Source organism: Xenopus laevis, chromosome 6S (assembly GCF_017654675.1).
Source record: "Xenopus laevis strain J_2021 chromosome 6S, Xenopus_laevis_v10.1, whole genome shotgun sequence".
NCBI classification, from domain to species: domain Eukaryota; kingdom Metazoa; phylum Chordata; class Amphibia; order Anura; family Pipidae; genus Xenopus; species Xenopus laevis.
In genome coordinates this window covers 89,668,266-89,685,785 of record NC_054382.1, presented here as the reverse complement: position 1 = coordinate 89,685,785, position 17,520 = coordinate 89,668,266, and the positions used below count along the sequence as shown (strand labels likewise).

Sequence of the window (17,520 nt, the reverse complement as noted above, 5' to 3'; positions counted from 1 at the left end):
TATAAGAATGCTCAGGGCTGTCCAACTGTAGGTTGGGGGTGTTGCCTCCAAAAATTATTGTTATTCCTGTTTAGCCCACTCTTTGGGGCAAATTTACTAAAGGGCAAAGTGACGTGACATAATTTCGGGACTTCGCCGATTTACTAACGGACGCAGGAGATAGACTCTAGCGGTACTTCGCACTGTAACGCCAGGTGAATTTTTGCTCTGGCGAATGGATGTAACTATGTAAATTCACTAAGATACAGATTTTACTGGACGTTAACTCTTGCGGCAGACTTGCCTTCGCCACTTCAGACCAGGCAAAGTGCAATAGAGTGGATAGGAGTTCTTCAAAAAAAAATTTGAACATTTTTCAAAATGATAGACTGCAAAAGATCGTCATTTTTTTTTTTAGCGTACCTGGCTTCCCCCCCTACATTTCCTAACATATGGCACATAAACTATACACTGGGCTCATGTGTATGGCAATATAACAACTCTATTTTCTTTTATTAAGCTTCCCTGGGCTTGTGTAGTGTAATGTATTTGCTGCAACATATACCTCCATTCAACTTTAACTTCCCGCCGTATGCAAATTAGCCAACGCTAGCGCAACTTTGATTTGCTTGCTGAATTAACACTAGTGAAACTTTGCCATCATTTGGCACCCTGGACGCAACTTCTCATTTTAGTGAATTAGCGTTGTCCTGGCGAATTTTCACCTGGTGAAGTGTAGTGATGTGAGCGAAGCCGTCGCTAGCAGATTTCCAGAGGTTAGTGAATTTGCCCCTTTGTATAATGCCCTGCCTGGGAATGTAGCTACTGGAATGTTTTCAAGCAAATCGTTTATTGCATCAGAAGATGTCAGGGCAGAGGATATTCCAAACTTGCTTTGTTACAATGTGTTTGGGGCTAAGGCTTGACCCTCTATAAAACATTTAGGGGGTTATGTAATAAAAGGCACTAAGGTTGCCCAGGTGCAATAACCCATAGCAACCAATCAGCAGATAGAATTTACTGATTGCCAGTTTAAAAGCAAACATCTTATTGGTTGCTATGGGTTTCTGCTACTGGACAAACTTTGTGCCTTTTATTATATATGGGGATAAGGACTCTTCCACGTGGGAGTTTTGCCCTGCGCTCCCCTGCAGGCAGTTTTAATGAGTTTCACTGGAAGGGATGGCAGGACGAAACACAATCTATTGTTTTAAATAAAGCTGTACTCACAAGTGCCAAAACGCAGGTTAAACACAACATCAAACAGAAACATCAGGCAAGTTTAATTTGTTTCAGCTGGTGCCTCACATGAGCACAGATCACAGTTTGTATGACTTCACAATACAGCTCTGGGGTTTCCTCTCACTCCTGCTGCCTTGAGATCTGGTTCAGTCTCCCATGATATGCTGCAATACATGTGTGTACTCTTGCCATGGTCAAGCCACTTGCAGTTTACACGAATACAGTTTTACAGACATTCCCAGCTTTCTGTGTACGGCTCACCATATCCATGTACTACTGTCAGCAGTGCTCTCTATTAGCTTCCAAATTGGGCCAAATCTTTGTGTTGAATTCTCTATTATGCCACATTAAACATGCGACATTTGTAGCTAATTCTGCGCACTTCATGGACAACACAGAACAGACAAGGAGTAGGCTGAAACTTCAACAGGAACAGGACGGGCAGCAAGAATCAGACTCAGTAACCAGGGAGTCAAAAACTGATATAGCAAACAAAACATGGGCTTGAAGCCACGCTGGCAAAGCAGGGTTGCCAGGCCTAATTTTCAAAACCAGCCCAAGTCAGCTACAAAATCAGCCCAAAGCTAGCACTTCAAAAGTTGCCCAAAAATAGTGCAATATGTGTAGTGAAAAAAATCTAAAAAAATAAATTAATTCATGTGAATTTATGTACACCTTTTTAAATTTTTCACGGTTTCACAAATTTTCCCATGAAGCAAAATGGGACAGATTCGCCCGTCACCAGGGGCGTAAATACAAAGGGGGGCCCAGGAGGTATTGAGGGCCCTATGAGTCCCTAATACATATAACATTTAAATAAATATTGGTAAAATAGCTCAACCTCTACACATTTTGGTGGCCAGCAGATGTTTGCCCCAAATATGTCTGAAATTGAGGAAAGTCACCGGAAAACACAAGAATGGTTAAGAGTGATGGGAGACTGGGGTACAGAGCCCAAAATCTGGCAACTTCAGACTTCTACACAAGTCAGTCCCATTGCATGCTGGGTATTTTAGTCTTACATTAAACTTGGTAGTTGGCAAATTGTTAAACAAAAACAACATTACCCAACTTGCACTGGGAGACACAGGCTTGGCACATTAGAGCAAAAAAAACTTTGGCTGGTTTCCAAATTACAAACCAGCCAAAGGCCCAAAAAGTAGCCCAAATACCTTGGCTAGTTTGTACTTTCAAAACACACCTGGGCTTTAAATTAGTAGCCCAATTTGTTTGGAAACCCGCCAACCTGGCAACCCTAGGGCAAAGGGAAGTGAGAGGGTTTTAAAGGGTTAGGGAACTAATCAGGAAGAGGCATGTGTGATGGACAGGATAGAGGGCTAATAGCCTAATACTATCCCATCGTTTATACTATTGCGTGCACTGCGCAAGCCGGAGTTGTCACCACACACTGAGTGATGGCGGGACGCAACATAACCCCAACTTAATGCACGTGTGCGCAATGGAGGAGCCAAACGGACCCCCGGGCCAGTGCGCCCAAAGGTAAGACACAATTGTAGTGATCTCTCTAATATACTACATGCAAGCAAGGCATATGGCAGACCTCTCTCTCTTTAATCTCATTGCAACACTGAAATCATCTTTTCAACATTCTCGTTTTGGAGATTTTTGAAACTAAGACTAAACTAACTTTCTCCAGAACCACAAATGTCCCGGAATTTACTACAAGGTCTTAATTTAAAAAAGCACAAATGAAAAAAAAGTGTTGAATGATCCGAAAAACAAAAATATGAATACCTCTAAAAATGTGTATTTTTTGGACAATTCCTAGCAAAAAAAATAATCTGAAAACCTCTAAAAGCCCGAATAGATTAAAAAAGGTCCAGTAGGATCAGCACAGCTCCCATTGACTCTATGGGACCTCAACAGCTTTTACCTGATGATTTTTTGTATTGCAGTTTTTTGTTGTTTTACACCTAATACATCTAGCATTTTAAGAGAAATAGAAATAAACCTACACATTTTTAGAGATTTGTGCAAAAAAAAACCAAAAGTGAATGTTAGTAAATTGGCCCAATCAACACTAATGGGCTCATTTATCAAAAATCGAATTTGTGAGGGTTTTATTGTGAGGTATGTTCTACTTCAAATAAACTCACAATTTAAAAAAATGTATCTGAATGTAAAAAAACTTGATCAAATACAATTGTGAGAAAAACTTGAATTTCTGAGCTTAGAAACTCGAAAAGTTTGAATTTAAAAAAATGGCTTAAATTTTGCATAGGACAACTCCCATTGAATTCTGCATGACCTCGCCAGCCACTAGGGGTGATTTATCAAGGTTTCAAATTTGAATTTTTGCCACAATTAGAAGTTCAAATTATATTAACTCAGAAAAAAATCGTGAAAACTCCAATGTTAAGAAATTAACATCTAAAAGCTGGCGAGTTCATGTAGAAGTCAGTGGGAGTTGTCCTAGGCAAAAAATTTTAAATTCAAAATTTTCGAGTTTGTAAACTCACAATTTCGAGATTTTTATGCCTATAAAATGTAAAAAGGATTCAAGGTTTTTTCATGATTGTATTCATCTGAGTTATTTACATTCAGATTTTTCTTAAATAAGCAAACATTCAAGTTTTTAAAAATGTGAGTTTAATCAAAGCAGAAATTTGATGTTTGATAAATAAGCCCATAATTCCCATTTTCTTTAACAAATTTAGACATGGATATCTTCCATTTATTTATTTGAAACTGTAAAGTACATTTGATACATTTTTTTTCTAATAGAATGTAATATTTATCAGAGGGTGAGAATGAAGTTTACTGATGTTGCCTAGAGGTCATGTTAGTCTATTCACCCCTCCATAAATATTCCCTTAAAGTCCTGTACAAGTTCATAGAGAGCAGCCAGGAACACGTGTTACATTATCAGAGTCGGCTCTGCAATCTGCTAGAGCTTTGGCTCAGGTGGCAACAAACCACAGAGATATTTAATATGGCAACACATATGTGTTTATATAGAAGTTCAGTGGGCTTAATGTACTCAGTGGAAGTTACAGAAACTTCCTGATTTATTGCTCCATAACAGGGCCCCATTGCATTACAAGCCCAATAAAAGCATAGGAAAAATTGTGTTGCAAGTGACAATGAGTTGTGCAGAAGACTTCATATCCCAGAAATCCCATGCACTCATCCAGGCACCATATGTACACAAACAGTTCCCATGTGTGCCTTTTTGATAGGCCATTGACCTGTGGCCAATAACTAAAAGCCTACACTGTAAGTTAGACTCAATATCCTCACCTTGTTAGTCTGACAGTCCCTTTAAAAACATTGCACCCATTATTAGGACAAGAACATGAACACTGTGTAGTATGCGGTGCCATTCTCAATGGAAAGTGGTGGATGGAAGTGCCAGATATTTGCTTCAGACACTAGGGCAATCATAAACTTTGCAGTGATGCTGCCAGATTTGCCATGTTGCTGAATTATCAGACACAAAGAGATTAAATGGTTACCTGACAACACCTATGCCTCATTATAATGAAGATTTCCTATACTGTATGTCTCAATGATTTACTACTTTCCTTCAGTTTGCCATGATGCCTGTAAGGGAGCATTAGTTCAGCGATGGCACAGAGTGAAGATCAGTGTTTCAGAGCAATATTGTGTTTATTTTCATGCTACACAGCATAATATGTTCTCAGATATTACAGCCATAGGCCTCAGAACTTGCCATTATCACTCTGCACATATTTTTGGTCTTCCAGCTAAATGATCATTTAGTTCTTTACAAACGATCACTGTGGTCTAGTCGTCAGTTTTGAAAGGAGAAACATTACGTGTGCACATTCAATGGAGCCACAAGCCAGGCATCCTCTTGTCTACCCAGGTCCCTTTCCCTAAAACAGATACTGATTTGCACCAGTGCAGTAACCCATAGCAACCAATCAGCAACCAGCCTGGTGCTTGTTGTGTCACTTACAATGGTGGTATACTATCCATTACATTCAGCATTCAGGTTGATATTTTTCTTTTTTTCAGGAAAAAACAAACATGCATTTTTGGTATGTAGGGAGTTTTTATTAGTTAAGGTGCTCATTCACTTGCTTATTTCCTTTCCGTTTGCATGCTGCTGTTCATTTCATTTACTGACTTTATGACTGGGCCTTCTGCAGCTCCTTACAAACATGTATAGATGTAATCTCTTAGGGTAGAACTCCACGGGTGATTTCGGCACGATCTGACGCACTGCACAAAAACACAGGCATCAAGTTAGATGCGACGGAAATAAGTTAAGCAACAGGAACGTCGGAAGGTGTCGCAGTGTTCGTCCGATTTGACCCGACTGTTGGACGCAGACGCTGCACTCTGCGTCTGTATCAAATGAACACTGTGAGGAAATAAGGTAAGGAAATAAGGTAAGGGCAGAACTCCACAGGCGATTTCAGCGTGATCTGACGCGCTGCGCAAAAACGCAGGCTTCAAGTCAGATGCGCCAGAATAAGGTACGAAATGGAAATGTCGGATGAAGTCGCAGAGTTCATCTGATGCAATACTTCTGCAGGTGCAGCGTCTGCATCAGACAGTCGTGTTGCGTCGGATTAAAGCTGCAACACCATCCAACGTTCCTGTTGCTTACTTTATTTCCGTCACGTCCGACTTGACACCTGAGTTTTTGCGCAGCGAGTCGGATCGTGCCGAAATCGCCTGTGGAGTTCTACCCTTACAAATCGCACAAGGCAATGATATATGAAGAACTTAAACAAAATGCTATTATAGAAAGGCATTTTATTGTCTTCTCAGATGCCTTGTATCCCACCTCTTTGCAGAAATTACAAGGCGGGTGACAGGTTAATACCTGGGCAGTGGGTGATGCAGGAAATAGGTAAGCACTTGGCACTTCATCTGTTAGAAAACTACAACTCCCAGCTTGCCGTGGCTTATACAGCAGGTGGAGGAGGAGGCATACTGCCAATTTCAAGAGGTGAACTACTAAAGGATGCCTATTGCTTGAGCAAAGATTAGTAGCTCTGGCATCAGCCAATGGCCAAACTTTTCAGCAGGGCCAAATCACTTGGCTTTGTCCTGTTAGTTCCATATCTGTCTAGCTATCACAGCCAATAGGCTGCTGGTTTCTCCATAACATCAGGGTATAAAGAAAAAAAACACTGGTTGCAGATACATCTGATGTTTACAAACTGCACAAATTAGAAGAGGAACTATAAAAATAAATGCCTTAAATAAAATGATCAGAGGTGAGCTCTACTTGCAGCTCCGACATATAAAAGGAACAAAATATCACATATTCCTAGCAGAAATCTAACAGAATGCTCAACGCTTTACATTATAGACAATGTACATATAAATATATCTTTTCTTCAGTGCCTGGACTCCTTGGTAATAACAATAATAGTTAATGTTCAAATGAGAACACATTCCAGTTCATAATAAATATAATACAACTATTTACTGTACATGAAGAAATGTCCGTTTGTGACTGTGAACCCAAGCTTTTTATTATGGATGTGAAACCTGCAGGAGACTGGCTTCTGTGACCTGTGAAACAGAGAGAGCTGCAGTTCTGACATCCAACCCCTAAACTTCACTATAGAACCACAGGGAAGAGAAGAGGAATATGCTGAATGTATCTTTGCATGTGTCTCTAGTAAAACAGTACAACCAAAACCCCTTTTATCTACAATGTTGTAAAGTTCTTTACTTCCCTGTGTCTACGTATAAAAGTCATTTTCGCTCTTCCAGTATCTTTAAAAAAAATTGTCCGAGCTTTGTATTCTTACACAGAACATTATGAGAGTGTGTTGTCGTTGAACATGAATTAAGACATACAAAGATTTAAGAAGCTTACTTATAAAAGTAGGAGAATTGTCCTCAGCAATGTAACAGGTTATGTTCTAACCTAGAAACAGCCATTCAGCTAGAATGCCACACTCTTTCTACTCCCACCCCATCGTCTGTAAGCCTATGAGCCAACATACTGGGAGACAAAAGAAGCAAATGCATAGATGTATGAAGATATGAATCAAGGTCTGGCTTGGGAAGACTTTGTTTGGCACTGAGGGAGATAATAAAAGTGCTATGGTTCCTGTACCAGGTTATTGTAGGATTTCAATCAGTAGCACCCTACTTCGTATAACAAAAACATCATTAACGGACGCAGCTGGGGTCTCCAAAGACCTAAATTCTCTGTTTCGGCCAAAGGAAAACCAATTAATGGCAAATGAAACCCTGAAGAAAGTCTGAATGTTTCCATTTCAGCAGGGAAGGAGAAATTCAGTCTATTTAATGAGGTAACAGTGACAAGTTTGTCCGTGTAGGTTCCTTCTGAACTCAGCACAGCCAACCGACTCCAGCAGAACTTCTGTTTATGTAATGAAGTCATCGTACAAAATGACACATTAAAAAAAGGCAATGACTGGATTCTTCCAGTGCAAGGGAGCCACCAGCCGCTGTTTCTGGGAAATAAAGTAAAGTGGGTTTTAGGAGTAGAGAAACTTGTGCCATGATTGCAGGGTGTAAGCTTAAACTCAAAGAACATCAACAGTCTGCTTTGTCACATAGACAGAAGCAAATCAAAAGGAAAAGATAAAATAAAAGGCACAAGTCCTCATATCTCATTGATTGTTCTCTCAGTAGGCCGAAACTCTGCAGCCGCTGTGGAAGACAAGTAGAATGATTGCGTCTTGCGTTTTAACCGAGCTCTCTTGTTAGCGAGCGTTAAACTGCGTCGGCTTGAACTGATGATTTCGGAGATAAACTTTTTACAGTCCACACACACCTCCATGGTGCTCCAGTCTTCCATGAGCTCTTTAGGAAACTGAAGTTCATCTTTATTCGATTTGTCCACAGACTTAGCCTTGGAAGGTAACCTTAAAGGAACAAAAAGAAAGAATGTGTAACATCTTTTTATATGCCAGATTTTAGAATGAAATTAGAATCCTTTCAATAACTTCTCTCTAGCTTACAAGATGAAACAATAGAGGTTATACAATAATGTGCAATGATTGACTTCAGTTATAGTCCTTGGGCACTATACTGAGTCTACAGTTATTTATATTAAGTTTTCTATATTAAATGTATTTATTTTAAAATGATTATTGTGATTGTTAAATGCATGGTCTGTAGTATAGAATTTTAAATTACCAACCTTGGCCTGCAAATACTGAAAGACTAGCCATTATCCTGTATTAGACATTATCCTGTATTGAAACACTCAAATTACAGTAAAACATATATTTAAACTATCAGTTCCAGAATATGCACTGAAAGTAAAATATTATATGCAGTTTTTTTGTTAAGCGGGGGTAGGTTAAAAGAGAGTCTAGTAAATAGACTTTGTATGCTAATTTTAGAGTCAAGTGTTACTGTATTGTTTACCCCAAAGCCCCCCAGCCCTGTTTGCATTAAAACTGAAGGAGAGGGGAAAATGAATCCAGCTCTTTCTTTTGAGGACAGGAAAGAATTATGAACACCTTGACAATCTATGGTGCTTACGCCTAACTAATAGGAAATTCTTTCATTAAAAATGTTGGAAAGATTAGTGTAATAAATTATCCCAATATTCTCTCACTGTGACAGAAACAGGAGCTCTGTCTGTAAAAATGAAAAACACCAAGTGCCTTTTTAGCAGAATTTCTGAGTATGTTAAACATGTGTATATTAGCCCTTTATACAGAGCCAGTACCGTAAATAGAGGGGGGCGGGCCATGGTGCGTGACGCACAGCCGGGCCCCCGCCCCCTCCATACGGACCGCAGTTCAGTGGTGCGCTGGGCTGCCGGGGGGCCCTGAGGGGGGTGTGGACCCTGGCCCGCTCGCACATCCTGCTCCCCCGATAGTTCCGCCACTGTACAGAGCCTATTTGTCCCTCTAGGGTGCGTTTGGAGAGATCTGGACACAAAGTTGGACTGGATCACTAGGGTGCCGTGGAAATTCCCAGTGGGCCCCAGTCATGGTGGTTACTTGGCAGCTATGTGTATGAGCGCCACCTGCTGTGCTGCTACAAATAGAATTCACACAGCCTAGCTGTCAATTATTAAAGGAGAACTAAAGCTTAACTAAAGAAGTAGCTAGAAATGTTGCACATTATGTTCTGGGCTTCTGTATCAGCCCAAGGCAACCACAGCCCTTTAGCTGTGTCTCCGAATATGCCCCAGTAGCTCCCCATCTTCTTTTCTGCGGATTCACTGCACATGCTCTGTGCTGCTGTCACTTACTGAGCTTAGGGACCCACTCACAATATACAGTACACATAGAATAGAAATGCCACAATATAAGGCTGATAAGTAATTAATACAGATAATTACTACATGGCAGCACAGAAACCAGTGCAACTAGCATCAGAATTTAATAATCAGCCCTGTAGCATCAGCTTATATTACAGGTCAACCTTATTTTCTGCTGGATAATTTGAGACAACCCCTAAGCTTAGCTTCTCAACAGCTGCTCAGAGCCCACTGAGCATGTGAGTGTCACAGACACTTTCCAAGATGGTGACCCCCTGTGACAAGTTTGAAGTCTTGGGTCATTGCTTATATTGAGAAGATGAAACTTTAGGCTGGTGCAATGAGCCAATTCAGTGTATAAAATATGGCATTTTTAACCATATTCATTTTTAGGGCTTACTTCTGATTCCAGGTACAAAGATGTGTTGAGTTCACCATGTGCATTTTCTCTCTCACTCTACTGACACTTTCCTAATACAAGTGATTATACGGTGAGGTTGTATCCCTGTCAGACACTGTCTAAATGATTTTCAGGGACATCCTGAGAGCAGTACAGGCACAGACAGCCCTTCCCCAAGCTTCTTAAAGGAGAACTAAAACCCCTTTCTGATAAAAACCCCTACCCTCCATAGTCCCCCCTACCTGCTCCCCCCCGCACAGGAGTTAACAAAAGTAAATAACCCTAAGGCAGTAATTACCCCTTGTTGCTTAGTCAGCAGAGCTCACGGGGGCCATCTTTAGCCGCTTCAACAATCTTCGGGTTTTCTTCCGGCGCTTTGGTAATCTTCATTACTTTCGGCACATGCAAAGTTGTAGCGAACCGGGGAAATGCTCCAACTGCGCATGCGACGATACTGAGCTTCCTTACTGAGATTAACAAAGTGGCTAAAGATGGCCCCCGTGAGCTCTGCTGCGCTGACCCTGCAACAAGGGGTAATTACCGGCTTAGGGGTAGTTACTTGTGTGAACTCCTGTACGGGGGGGGGCAGGGAGGGGGGACTATGGATGGTAGGAGTTTTTATTAGAAAGGGGGTTTAGTTCTCCTTTAAACTCTTGGAGTACAATGCCAATATGATCATATATATATATATATATATATATATATTTATATTTATTTATATATATATATATATATATATATATATATATATATATATATATATATATATATATATATATATATATATATATTAAAGATATAATATGACTTGTGAATCTCCACTCACTTGGAGAAGCTTCTCAGTGGCCGTTGGTGGCTAGTGGATGGCTTCTCTGGCCTCAGGAAACTGTCGCCTCGCTGCAAGGCTGAAGGGCCCAGGGAAAAGATGGGAAGTGTTGAATATGGCTTAGAAGGTAACCTCATCTGTATTGAAAATCATTAGAGAGATTGTTATACAACAAATACTTTTATGAAGTCTTCAAATCAGTGTGATCCAGTCCTTAAAAGCTTACCTTCTTGCAACATTGTGAGCACACTGGTCTATAAAGGGAAATAAAGGAAAGAGTTGTAAGTTGCAGAAAATCCTGTTCTATAGTGCAATGGCATGCAAAGCTCCTATTCTTCCCCTCTCATTCTAAACCACTAAAATTGTCACATAGGCTTTGTATAATAAGACTAAGCTTGAGTCAGAGAGGAGCCAAAGGGCCAAAATCCCTTTCATTGTACAATAAAGACCCCAAAAGTCTATTCTCATGTCTCCTGCTGCACGCACGCACGCATCATCCCCTTTAATTCATAAATGAGAGGTTTGAACTCTCACTGAGAAAAGCAGCCACGCAATGTACAACCCCCCATTAGGTAACTGCTTATTTGTCAGATATCTATGAAGATGGATCTGTGTATTACTGTCTTAACCAAGGTCCATTCTCCCATTCTTTACTCATCAAACCATTAAAAAGAGGACTAATGCCCCGTGGATGGAAACAATTTGATCCTACAACATTCCACATTAGAATAGAGATACTCAACTTTGGGTTATGGGTGATCATTTAGAATGGATTTGTATTTACTGCCATTAACCAAACCCTCTAAGGTTGAGGTCTGATGCTCATGGGATGGGTCCATGGAGTTTCTGCTCGTAACTCATGAAGACAATATATATATTTTTTGTTTTTCTTAAGCCATGAATACTTGCTATTTTAATAAGATTTCTGTGGAATTAACCATACAACAGTTGTAGCCCATCTCAGCCTAATCTGTCTGGTTTTTCCATTTCATCATGACAGTTATTAGTGTCTTTAGAAAGAGTATCAAATCACAAGAGTCACTGAACCTGGTTTGACGTTATGTAGAAATAGAAAGCGCTACAATAAGTCTTTCTGTTTTCACAATGCTATAGACTACAGAAGCCTTAAAGGGAAACGGCACATGGGTGGGAATCAAATACAGATAAAAAAAAGCGGTCATATAAATAAGACTATGTAACATATGTAACAAAAATCTGCAAATAAAACATAAATAGCATGTCATGGAGGGACATCTGTGATACAATAGAACTATACTTACCTTTTGCAAAACTGGCAAGTGTACGACCAGGTAAATAATGAAAACCTTTTTGTTCGGCAGCACAAACAAAGCTACAGAAATAGAACAGAATATTTATGAACAACTAAAAAGCTGCAAGGCTGAAGGTACTGACAAATAGGGTGACACTCTAAACTGGTCCTCTGTTAATCTGATACTATAGGTAACAATGATATAAATGATGTACAGAGCTTGGATAGTCTGCCATTAAAGGACAAGAAAAGTTAAACTAAAGAGGTAGCTAGAAATGTTGTACATTATGTTTAGGGCTCCTGTACCAGTCCCAGGCAACCAAATCCCTTTAGCAGTAAAGATCTGTGTCTCCAAAGATGCCCCAGTAGCTCCCCATCTTCTTTTCTGCTGATTCACTGCACATGTTCCATGATGCTCTCACTTACTGAGCTTGGGACTGACTCAAAATATACAGTACACATAGAATATAAATGTCACAGTATAAGGCTGATAAGTAATTAATACAGATAATTACTACATGGCAGCACAGAAACCAGTGCAACTAGCATCAGAATTTAATAATCAGCCCTGTAGCATTAGCTTATATTACAGGCCAACCTCATTTTCTGCTTGATAATTTGATAAGCTTCGCTTCTCAACAGCTGCTCAGAGCCCACGGAGCATGTGAGTGTTGCAGACACTTTCCAAGATGGTGACCCCCTGTGATAAGTTTGAAGTCCTGGATCTTTGCTGCTATTGATAAGCTGAATCTTTAGGCTGGTGCAATAAGTTCAGTATATAAAATATGACATTTTTAGCCATATTTATTTTAAGGGTTTAGTTCTCATTTAAAGGTTCTGGATTTGCAGAGCAAAAGGGTCTAGCATTGCCCTGTTGGCAAGGGGAGGTGGGATTTACAGTTGTGCGGAAAGTTGACTAGGGACTAGTCAAGCCATAACAAGTTGAAACAGTTTATGAATATATATATACACACACGTATGTGTGTCAATAGTGGATCTTTATAATCCATACATGTATCAGATAGACAACAAATGAAAATAACATCTATTTTGTGATTTGTGACTGTGCGCTGGCAATTTTTCTCTTTCTTTTTGTGTACAAATATTGACTTTTTATACTTTATAGCAACTGCTAAACTCTAGACTGTGGGTTAGACCAAGCACTGGTGATTTTTTTTTTTTTGTGTTTTGTGTTAAAGTTGGATTTATAAGCTAGACAGGGAGTATGAAACAATGAATATACAGTGAATATACAGATGAAACAATGCATATTACCATGAAAAGTGTGACACTATCCTATTGATTGGTTTATTACTATGTGTAGCATATCTGACAGTGTCAAGCAAATGCAAATGAATATTAGCTTCATCTTCAAGAGTAGCATTCATTGCTGAGGTTTTTCTATGCAGGTCAGGTTCCATCATGAAAGCTGAACTATACCTTTCCTTTCTTCAGGGCATTATAGATATCTTTATATTGCTGGAACTTCTCCAACTCGGCTTTTACCAGCACCTGGCGTATGTGCATCACCTCCTCCACTGTGAGAGCCAGGCTTTCCACCGGGTAGCAGAACTCCTCCTGTAAGTCAATAGCTTCCATGAATACAAGGCCCTGCTAGCTCAATCTCCATCAACCAGACACCTCAATTAGTGCTACTGATAGAAACAGAGATTGAGGACGTGGCTCAAGTCAGAACAGCAGCTTCAACTCAGGTGGATTGAATAGGTTTGGGCATTGAGACTTGTCCTCTGCGACACGCAAGATCAGATTCGGCCCTGTCTTAATGTTTGTTTCAAATTATTTGTCTTGTTTCTTTGTTATGGGTGAACAAATAATCTGAGTCTGAGGTAAGCAGAGCAGTCAAAGAATGTGTTAGTAAACAATTTCAAACTGGAGGTTTTATGCTGTGGTAAAGCCATGGTAAATAAGCCACCAATGTTTCCTTTAGAATTACTGTCTGCATTGATATGTTAAATAGCAAATGGAGCATCACTGTTCCACGTGGTACTATAGTAATGCAACACCCAATTAACAAACCACAGGATAAAATGCCTCCTTCCAATTAGCAGTGTGGGATTTCAGGTTGATTGGTAACAGTGCATCTAGGTGAAGGGCAGGACACTGTCTTGCTGGGTATTTATTTCTTAGAATTCCTTCTGGAAATGCTTAGTCAGACCAGCCAGTGCACACAGCACATTCCTCTTGTTCTGCCTTTCCATTAAATCAGGAGGCACGGAGACTGCGTTACACATTGGGCAAACATTAGCATTTAGAAACCATTATGTGTGGCTAGCAGAAATAAAAAGCTTCTGTTCCGAGAGGGCAGTCACTAGCACCAGAGCCATGCACCAGACCAAAGGACTTAGACATTTTACCAATGCCGTAGTTAATTTATCTTGCCAGCATAGGGCTAGACATACCTCACTGGGAAATGCTGTGACCTGGAGAGCCTTAGAAAAATAATTAATGTTAAAAAAAAAATCACAATATTTGCCAATAATGTATTTTATAATAACTAAAATGGTTCTTTATCCTTCCTGGACTAAAAAGAAGCAGCCCTGTCATTTTCTGAGTAGGTTAATTATCAGTAATTCTCGTACAAGATGAATTATCCCCTATAGATGAAAGAAGCCTTAATAGAACTGAACAGACGAATCAGAAAGAAAGGTTAGTCAAATATCAGAAAGTAAAATGATGAGCATTAATGTAATACTGTATGAAACCTGGTCCTCTAAATGATAATCACTAAATATATATATATATATATATATATATATATATATATATATATATATATATATATATATATATATATATATTTATATATATATAAAAATGTCCAGATAGTACCTGCACTCTTGCCTTTACTTTTCTTTGCGGGTGCTATGGTCAAAATAATGTATGTCCTTCAGAATGGACCAGCACACCAAGTTTTCAAGTGTTCAAATTTCCTTTATTGCCATAACACTCATGCATACAACGTTTCGGCCCGCATTGGGACCTTTATCAAGGATCAATTGCAAGTGAGGTAGGGCTACCTATATATATCTATATCTATATATATCACATATATATATATAATTAATTTAAAGACATGTGGTGATGGCTGTGCTTGGGGTGGGACAGTGTGCAATGTACTAGGCTGAGATCTCTCTGACAAAACATTATAAAGGCTGGTCTTGAAAATAAATAGGGAACACAAGTGGATCTACTAGGCAGGATTACAGAGAGAATGTAGGGGCTTAATAATGGGATACACACAATACCAACATTTAGGGGGCTGAATTATCAAAGGTCGAACGTTAGAGGTTTTTTTATACTCGAATAATCCCAATTTAGGTGGGAAATAGTTAAATTTAAGTTGTTCCCAGCTATTAAGGTATGATAAATCTCAATTTCAAATTCGGATTTTTCCCAACTCGAATTTGTGAGTTTTCGACCAAAAATCAAACTCGAAATACAAATTTGAATTTACAATTCAAAGCTCTAAATAGGATTTATTCATTTCAACTTGGAAGTGGTTAAGTCCATTTCTTTGTAGGCTCTTGGGAATAAAGGGTACAAATATTAAAGGGGTGATTCACCTTTAAATTAACTTTTCAACTTTTCAATTGGTCTTACATTTTTTTACAGGTTTTGAATTATTGGCCTCCTTCTTCTGACTCTTTCCAGCTTTCAAATAGGGGTCACTGACCCCATGTAAAAAGAAATGCTCTGCATTGCTACAAATGTATTGTTATTGCTATTTTTTTTATCACTCCTCTTTCTATTCAGGCCTCTCCTATTCATATTCCAGTCTCTTATACAAATCAGTGGACCTTAGCAACCAGAAACTGCTGAAACTGGAGAGCTGATGAATAAAAAGATAAATAATTCAAAAACCACAAATAATAAAAAATGAAAACTATTTGCTAATTGCCTCAGAATATTGCTCTCTACAGCATACTAAAATGTAATTTAAAGGTGAACACACCCTTTTAGACATGACTGTTATACAAGGAAGGGGAAACTTGGACATAAGGAAGGAAGGCAGGACTGGAAGAAAGCCAAGAGTGGGGCATAAGTAAGGAGGGCAAGACTAGAAGGAAGGAAGTAAGAAGGCAAGTCAATGAGTATATTTAAGGAATGAAGAGAAAAGGAGGCTTGAGAGAAGCCTTTCTGGGTGGTATATCTTCCCATACTCATTACGGGTACTTGAGTGTAGTCCTAGTTAGCCCCATATCTTCCTATGATAACGGATGCACATTAAGGGGCAGATTTATCAAGGGTTAAATTGAAAATTCGAAGTTCGAATTATTTCTTTTTTTTTATGGTCTATACTGTCAAATTCGACTAGGGAGTTATTCAAATTTGATTCTAATTTGATTTTCGAGATTTATCCTAGTCCGGCCCTTTAAGAATTCGAATTTGACTATTCGCCACCTAAAACCTGCCGATTTGCTGTTTGAGTCAATGGGAGAGGTCCAGGGAGCAATTTGGAGTTGTTTGCAGCCTTCCTGACATTCAAGGTTTTTTTTTTCGGACATTCGAATTTTTAAAATTCAAATCAAATTCGATTCGAGTTTTCGGGTCAATTTAATTCATCTGAGTTTTAAATTATTTTTTTTTTATAAAATTTTGAATTTATGGGAGTTTAGGGGAGTTTTTAAAAACTCACATGAATTTGAAATTCGACCTTTGATAAATGTGCCTCTAAATGAACAGTGCAGCTAGCACTAACTGCAAATCATTGAGATGTTGTTCAGCTGCTGGCGGAGCAAAACGTGAGTAGGGAAATGCGATGCACATACAAGTACAGAGTAAAGCACTAAAGAATTGCATGCAACCATTCAGTGCTGTACTCAAAGCACTTATATCTCCTGAAAAGAAAAATATTAATAATTATAAGGTAAGTCACAAACAGAATCACCACAGCGAATGTGTTTGGGATTTGAATTGGTATAATGCTAATGTTCTTCAATGTAAGAAAAATCAACTATGCAATCTTTAATGCAACAACTTGAACTGATTTCCAAGTCCTTCTCTGCATAAGCATCTGCCTGTTACAATACTTCTCTTTAATTGGAGCTCTATCATTGCAATGTGGATGTCACTATTCTGTTGTACAAGTCACTAGATGGTGCTATAAGAGTTCATATAAACCACTTACAATGTACTTAGCCATGACCATGTTTAATAGAGCACAGTGTTTTAGTGCACAATGTTTAGCAGTAATGGTTTCCCTTAGTTATCACTCCCTAATGCCACATGTGATACAGTGTCTGACTTTATTCTGTAATCAATTAAATGCTTTTTTTGAAAGGGAACAAATTACATGTGGACCTAGCATCGGAGATCTTTTGGGGCAAAGAAAACACAGAGAAGTACAAAGGTAATGCTTCTGGGTGGTCACAGGTCACATTTTTGAATTATGTAATTTCAACCCTCAACTAAATTCAAACAAATCTCTATGCAGGTTATTTCTTAAAGTCCGAATGCCAAAAACCTGTATTTTTTTACTATCAAATCCAAATTTTTAGTAAAAAAAAGTCAATTTTTTTGTGATTTATTATACCCCGAGGATGGAAAAAGTCAGAATCCGAACATCCAGCATCTCAGAC

At 39.0% G+C, this 17,520-nt stretch overlaps 1 protein-coding gene across 4 annotated transcripts in view; it reads right to left on the bottom strand.

Annotated features, from left to right (window-relative positions):
- Positions 1-6,676: 6,676 nt before the first annotated feature.
- LOC108695242 (protein spire homolog 1) overlaps positions 6,677-17,520 on the bottom strand; it is a 99,903-nt gene continuing 89,059 nt past the window's right edge. For all 4 annotated transcript variants that reach the window (XM_018223627.2, XM_018223628.2, XM_018223629.2 and 1 more), the window contains 5 exons: positions 13,361-13,498; positions 11,931-12,001; positions 10,877-10,904; positions 10,651-10,787; positions 6,677-8,069 (listed from right to left, as the gene is read on the bottom strand). In XM_018223627.2, coding sequence (XP_018079116.1) covers positions 7,808-8,069; positions 10,651-10,787; positions 10,877-10,904; positions 11,931-12,001; positions 13,361-13,498 — 636 coding nt within the window. In that variant the 3' untranslated portion in view covers positions 6,677-7,807. The remainder of the gene's footprint in view (positions 8,070-10,650; positions 10,788-10,876; positions 10,905-11,930; positions 12,002-13,360; positions 13,499-17,520) is intronic.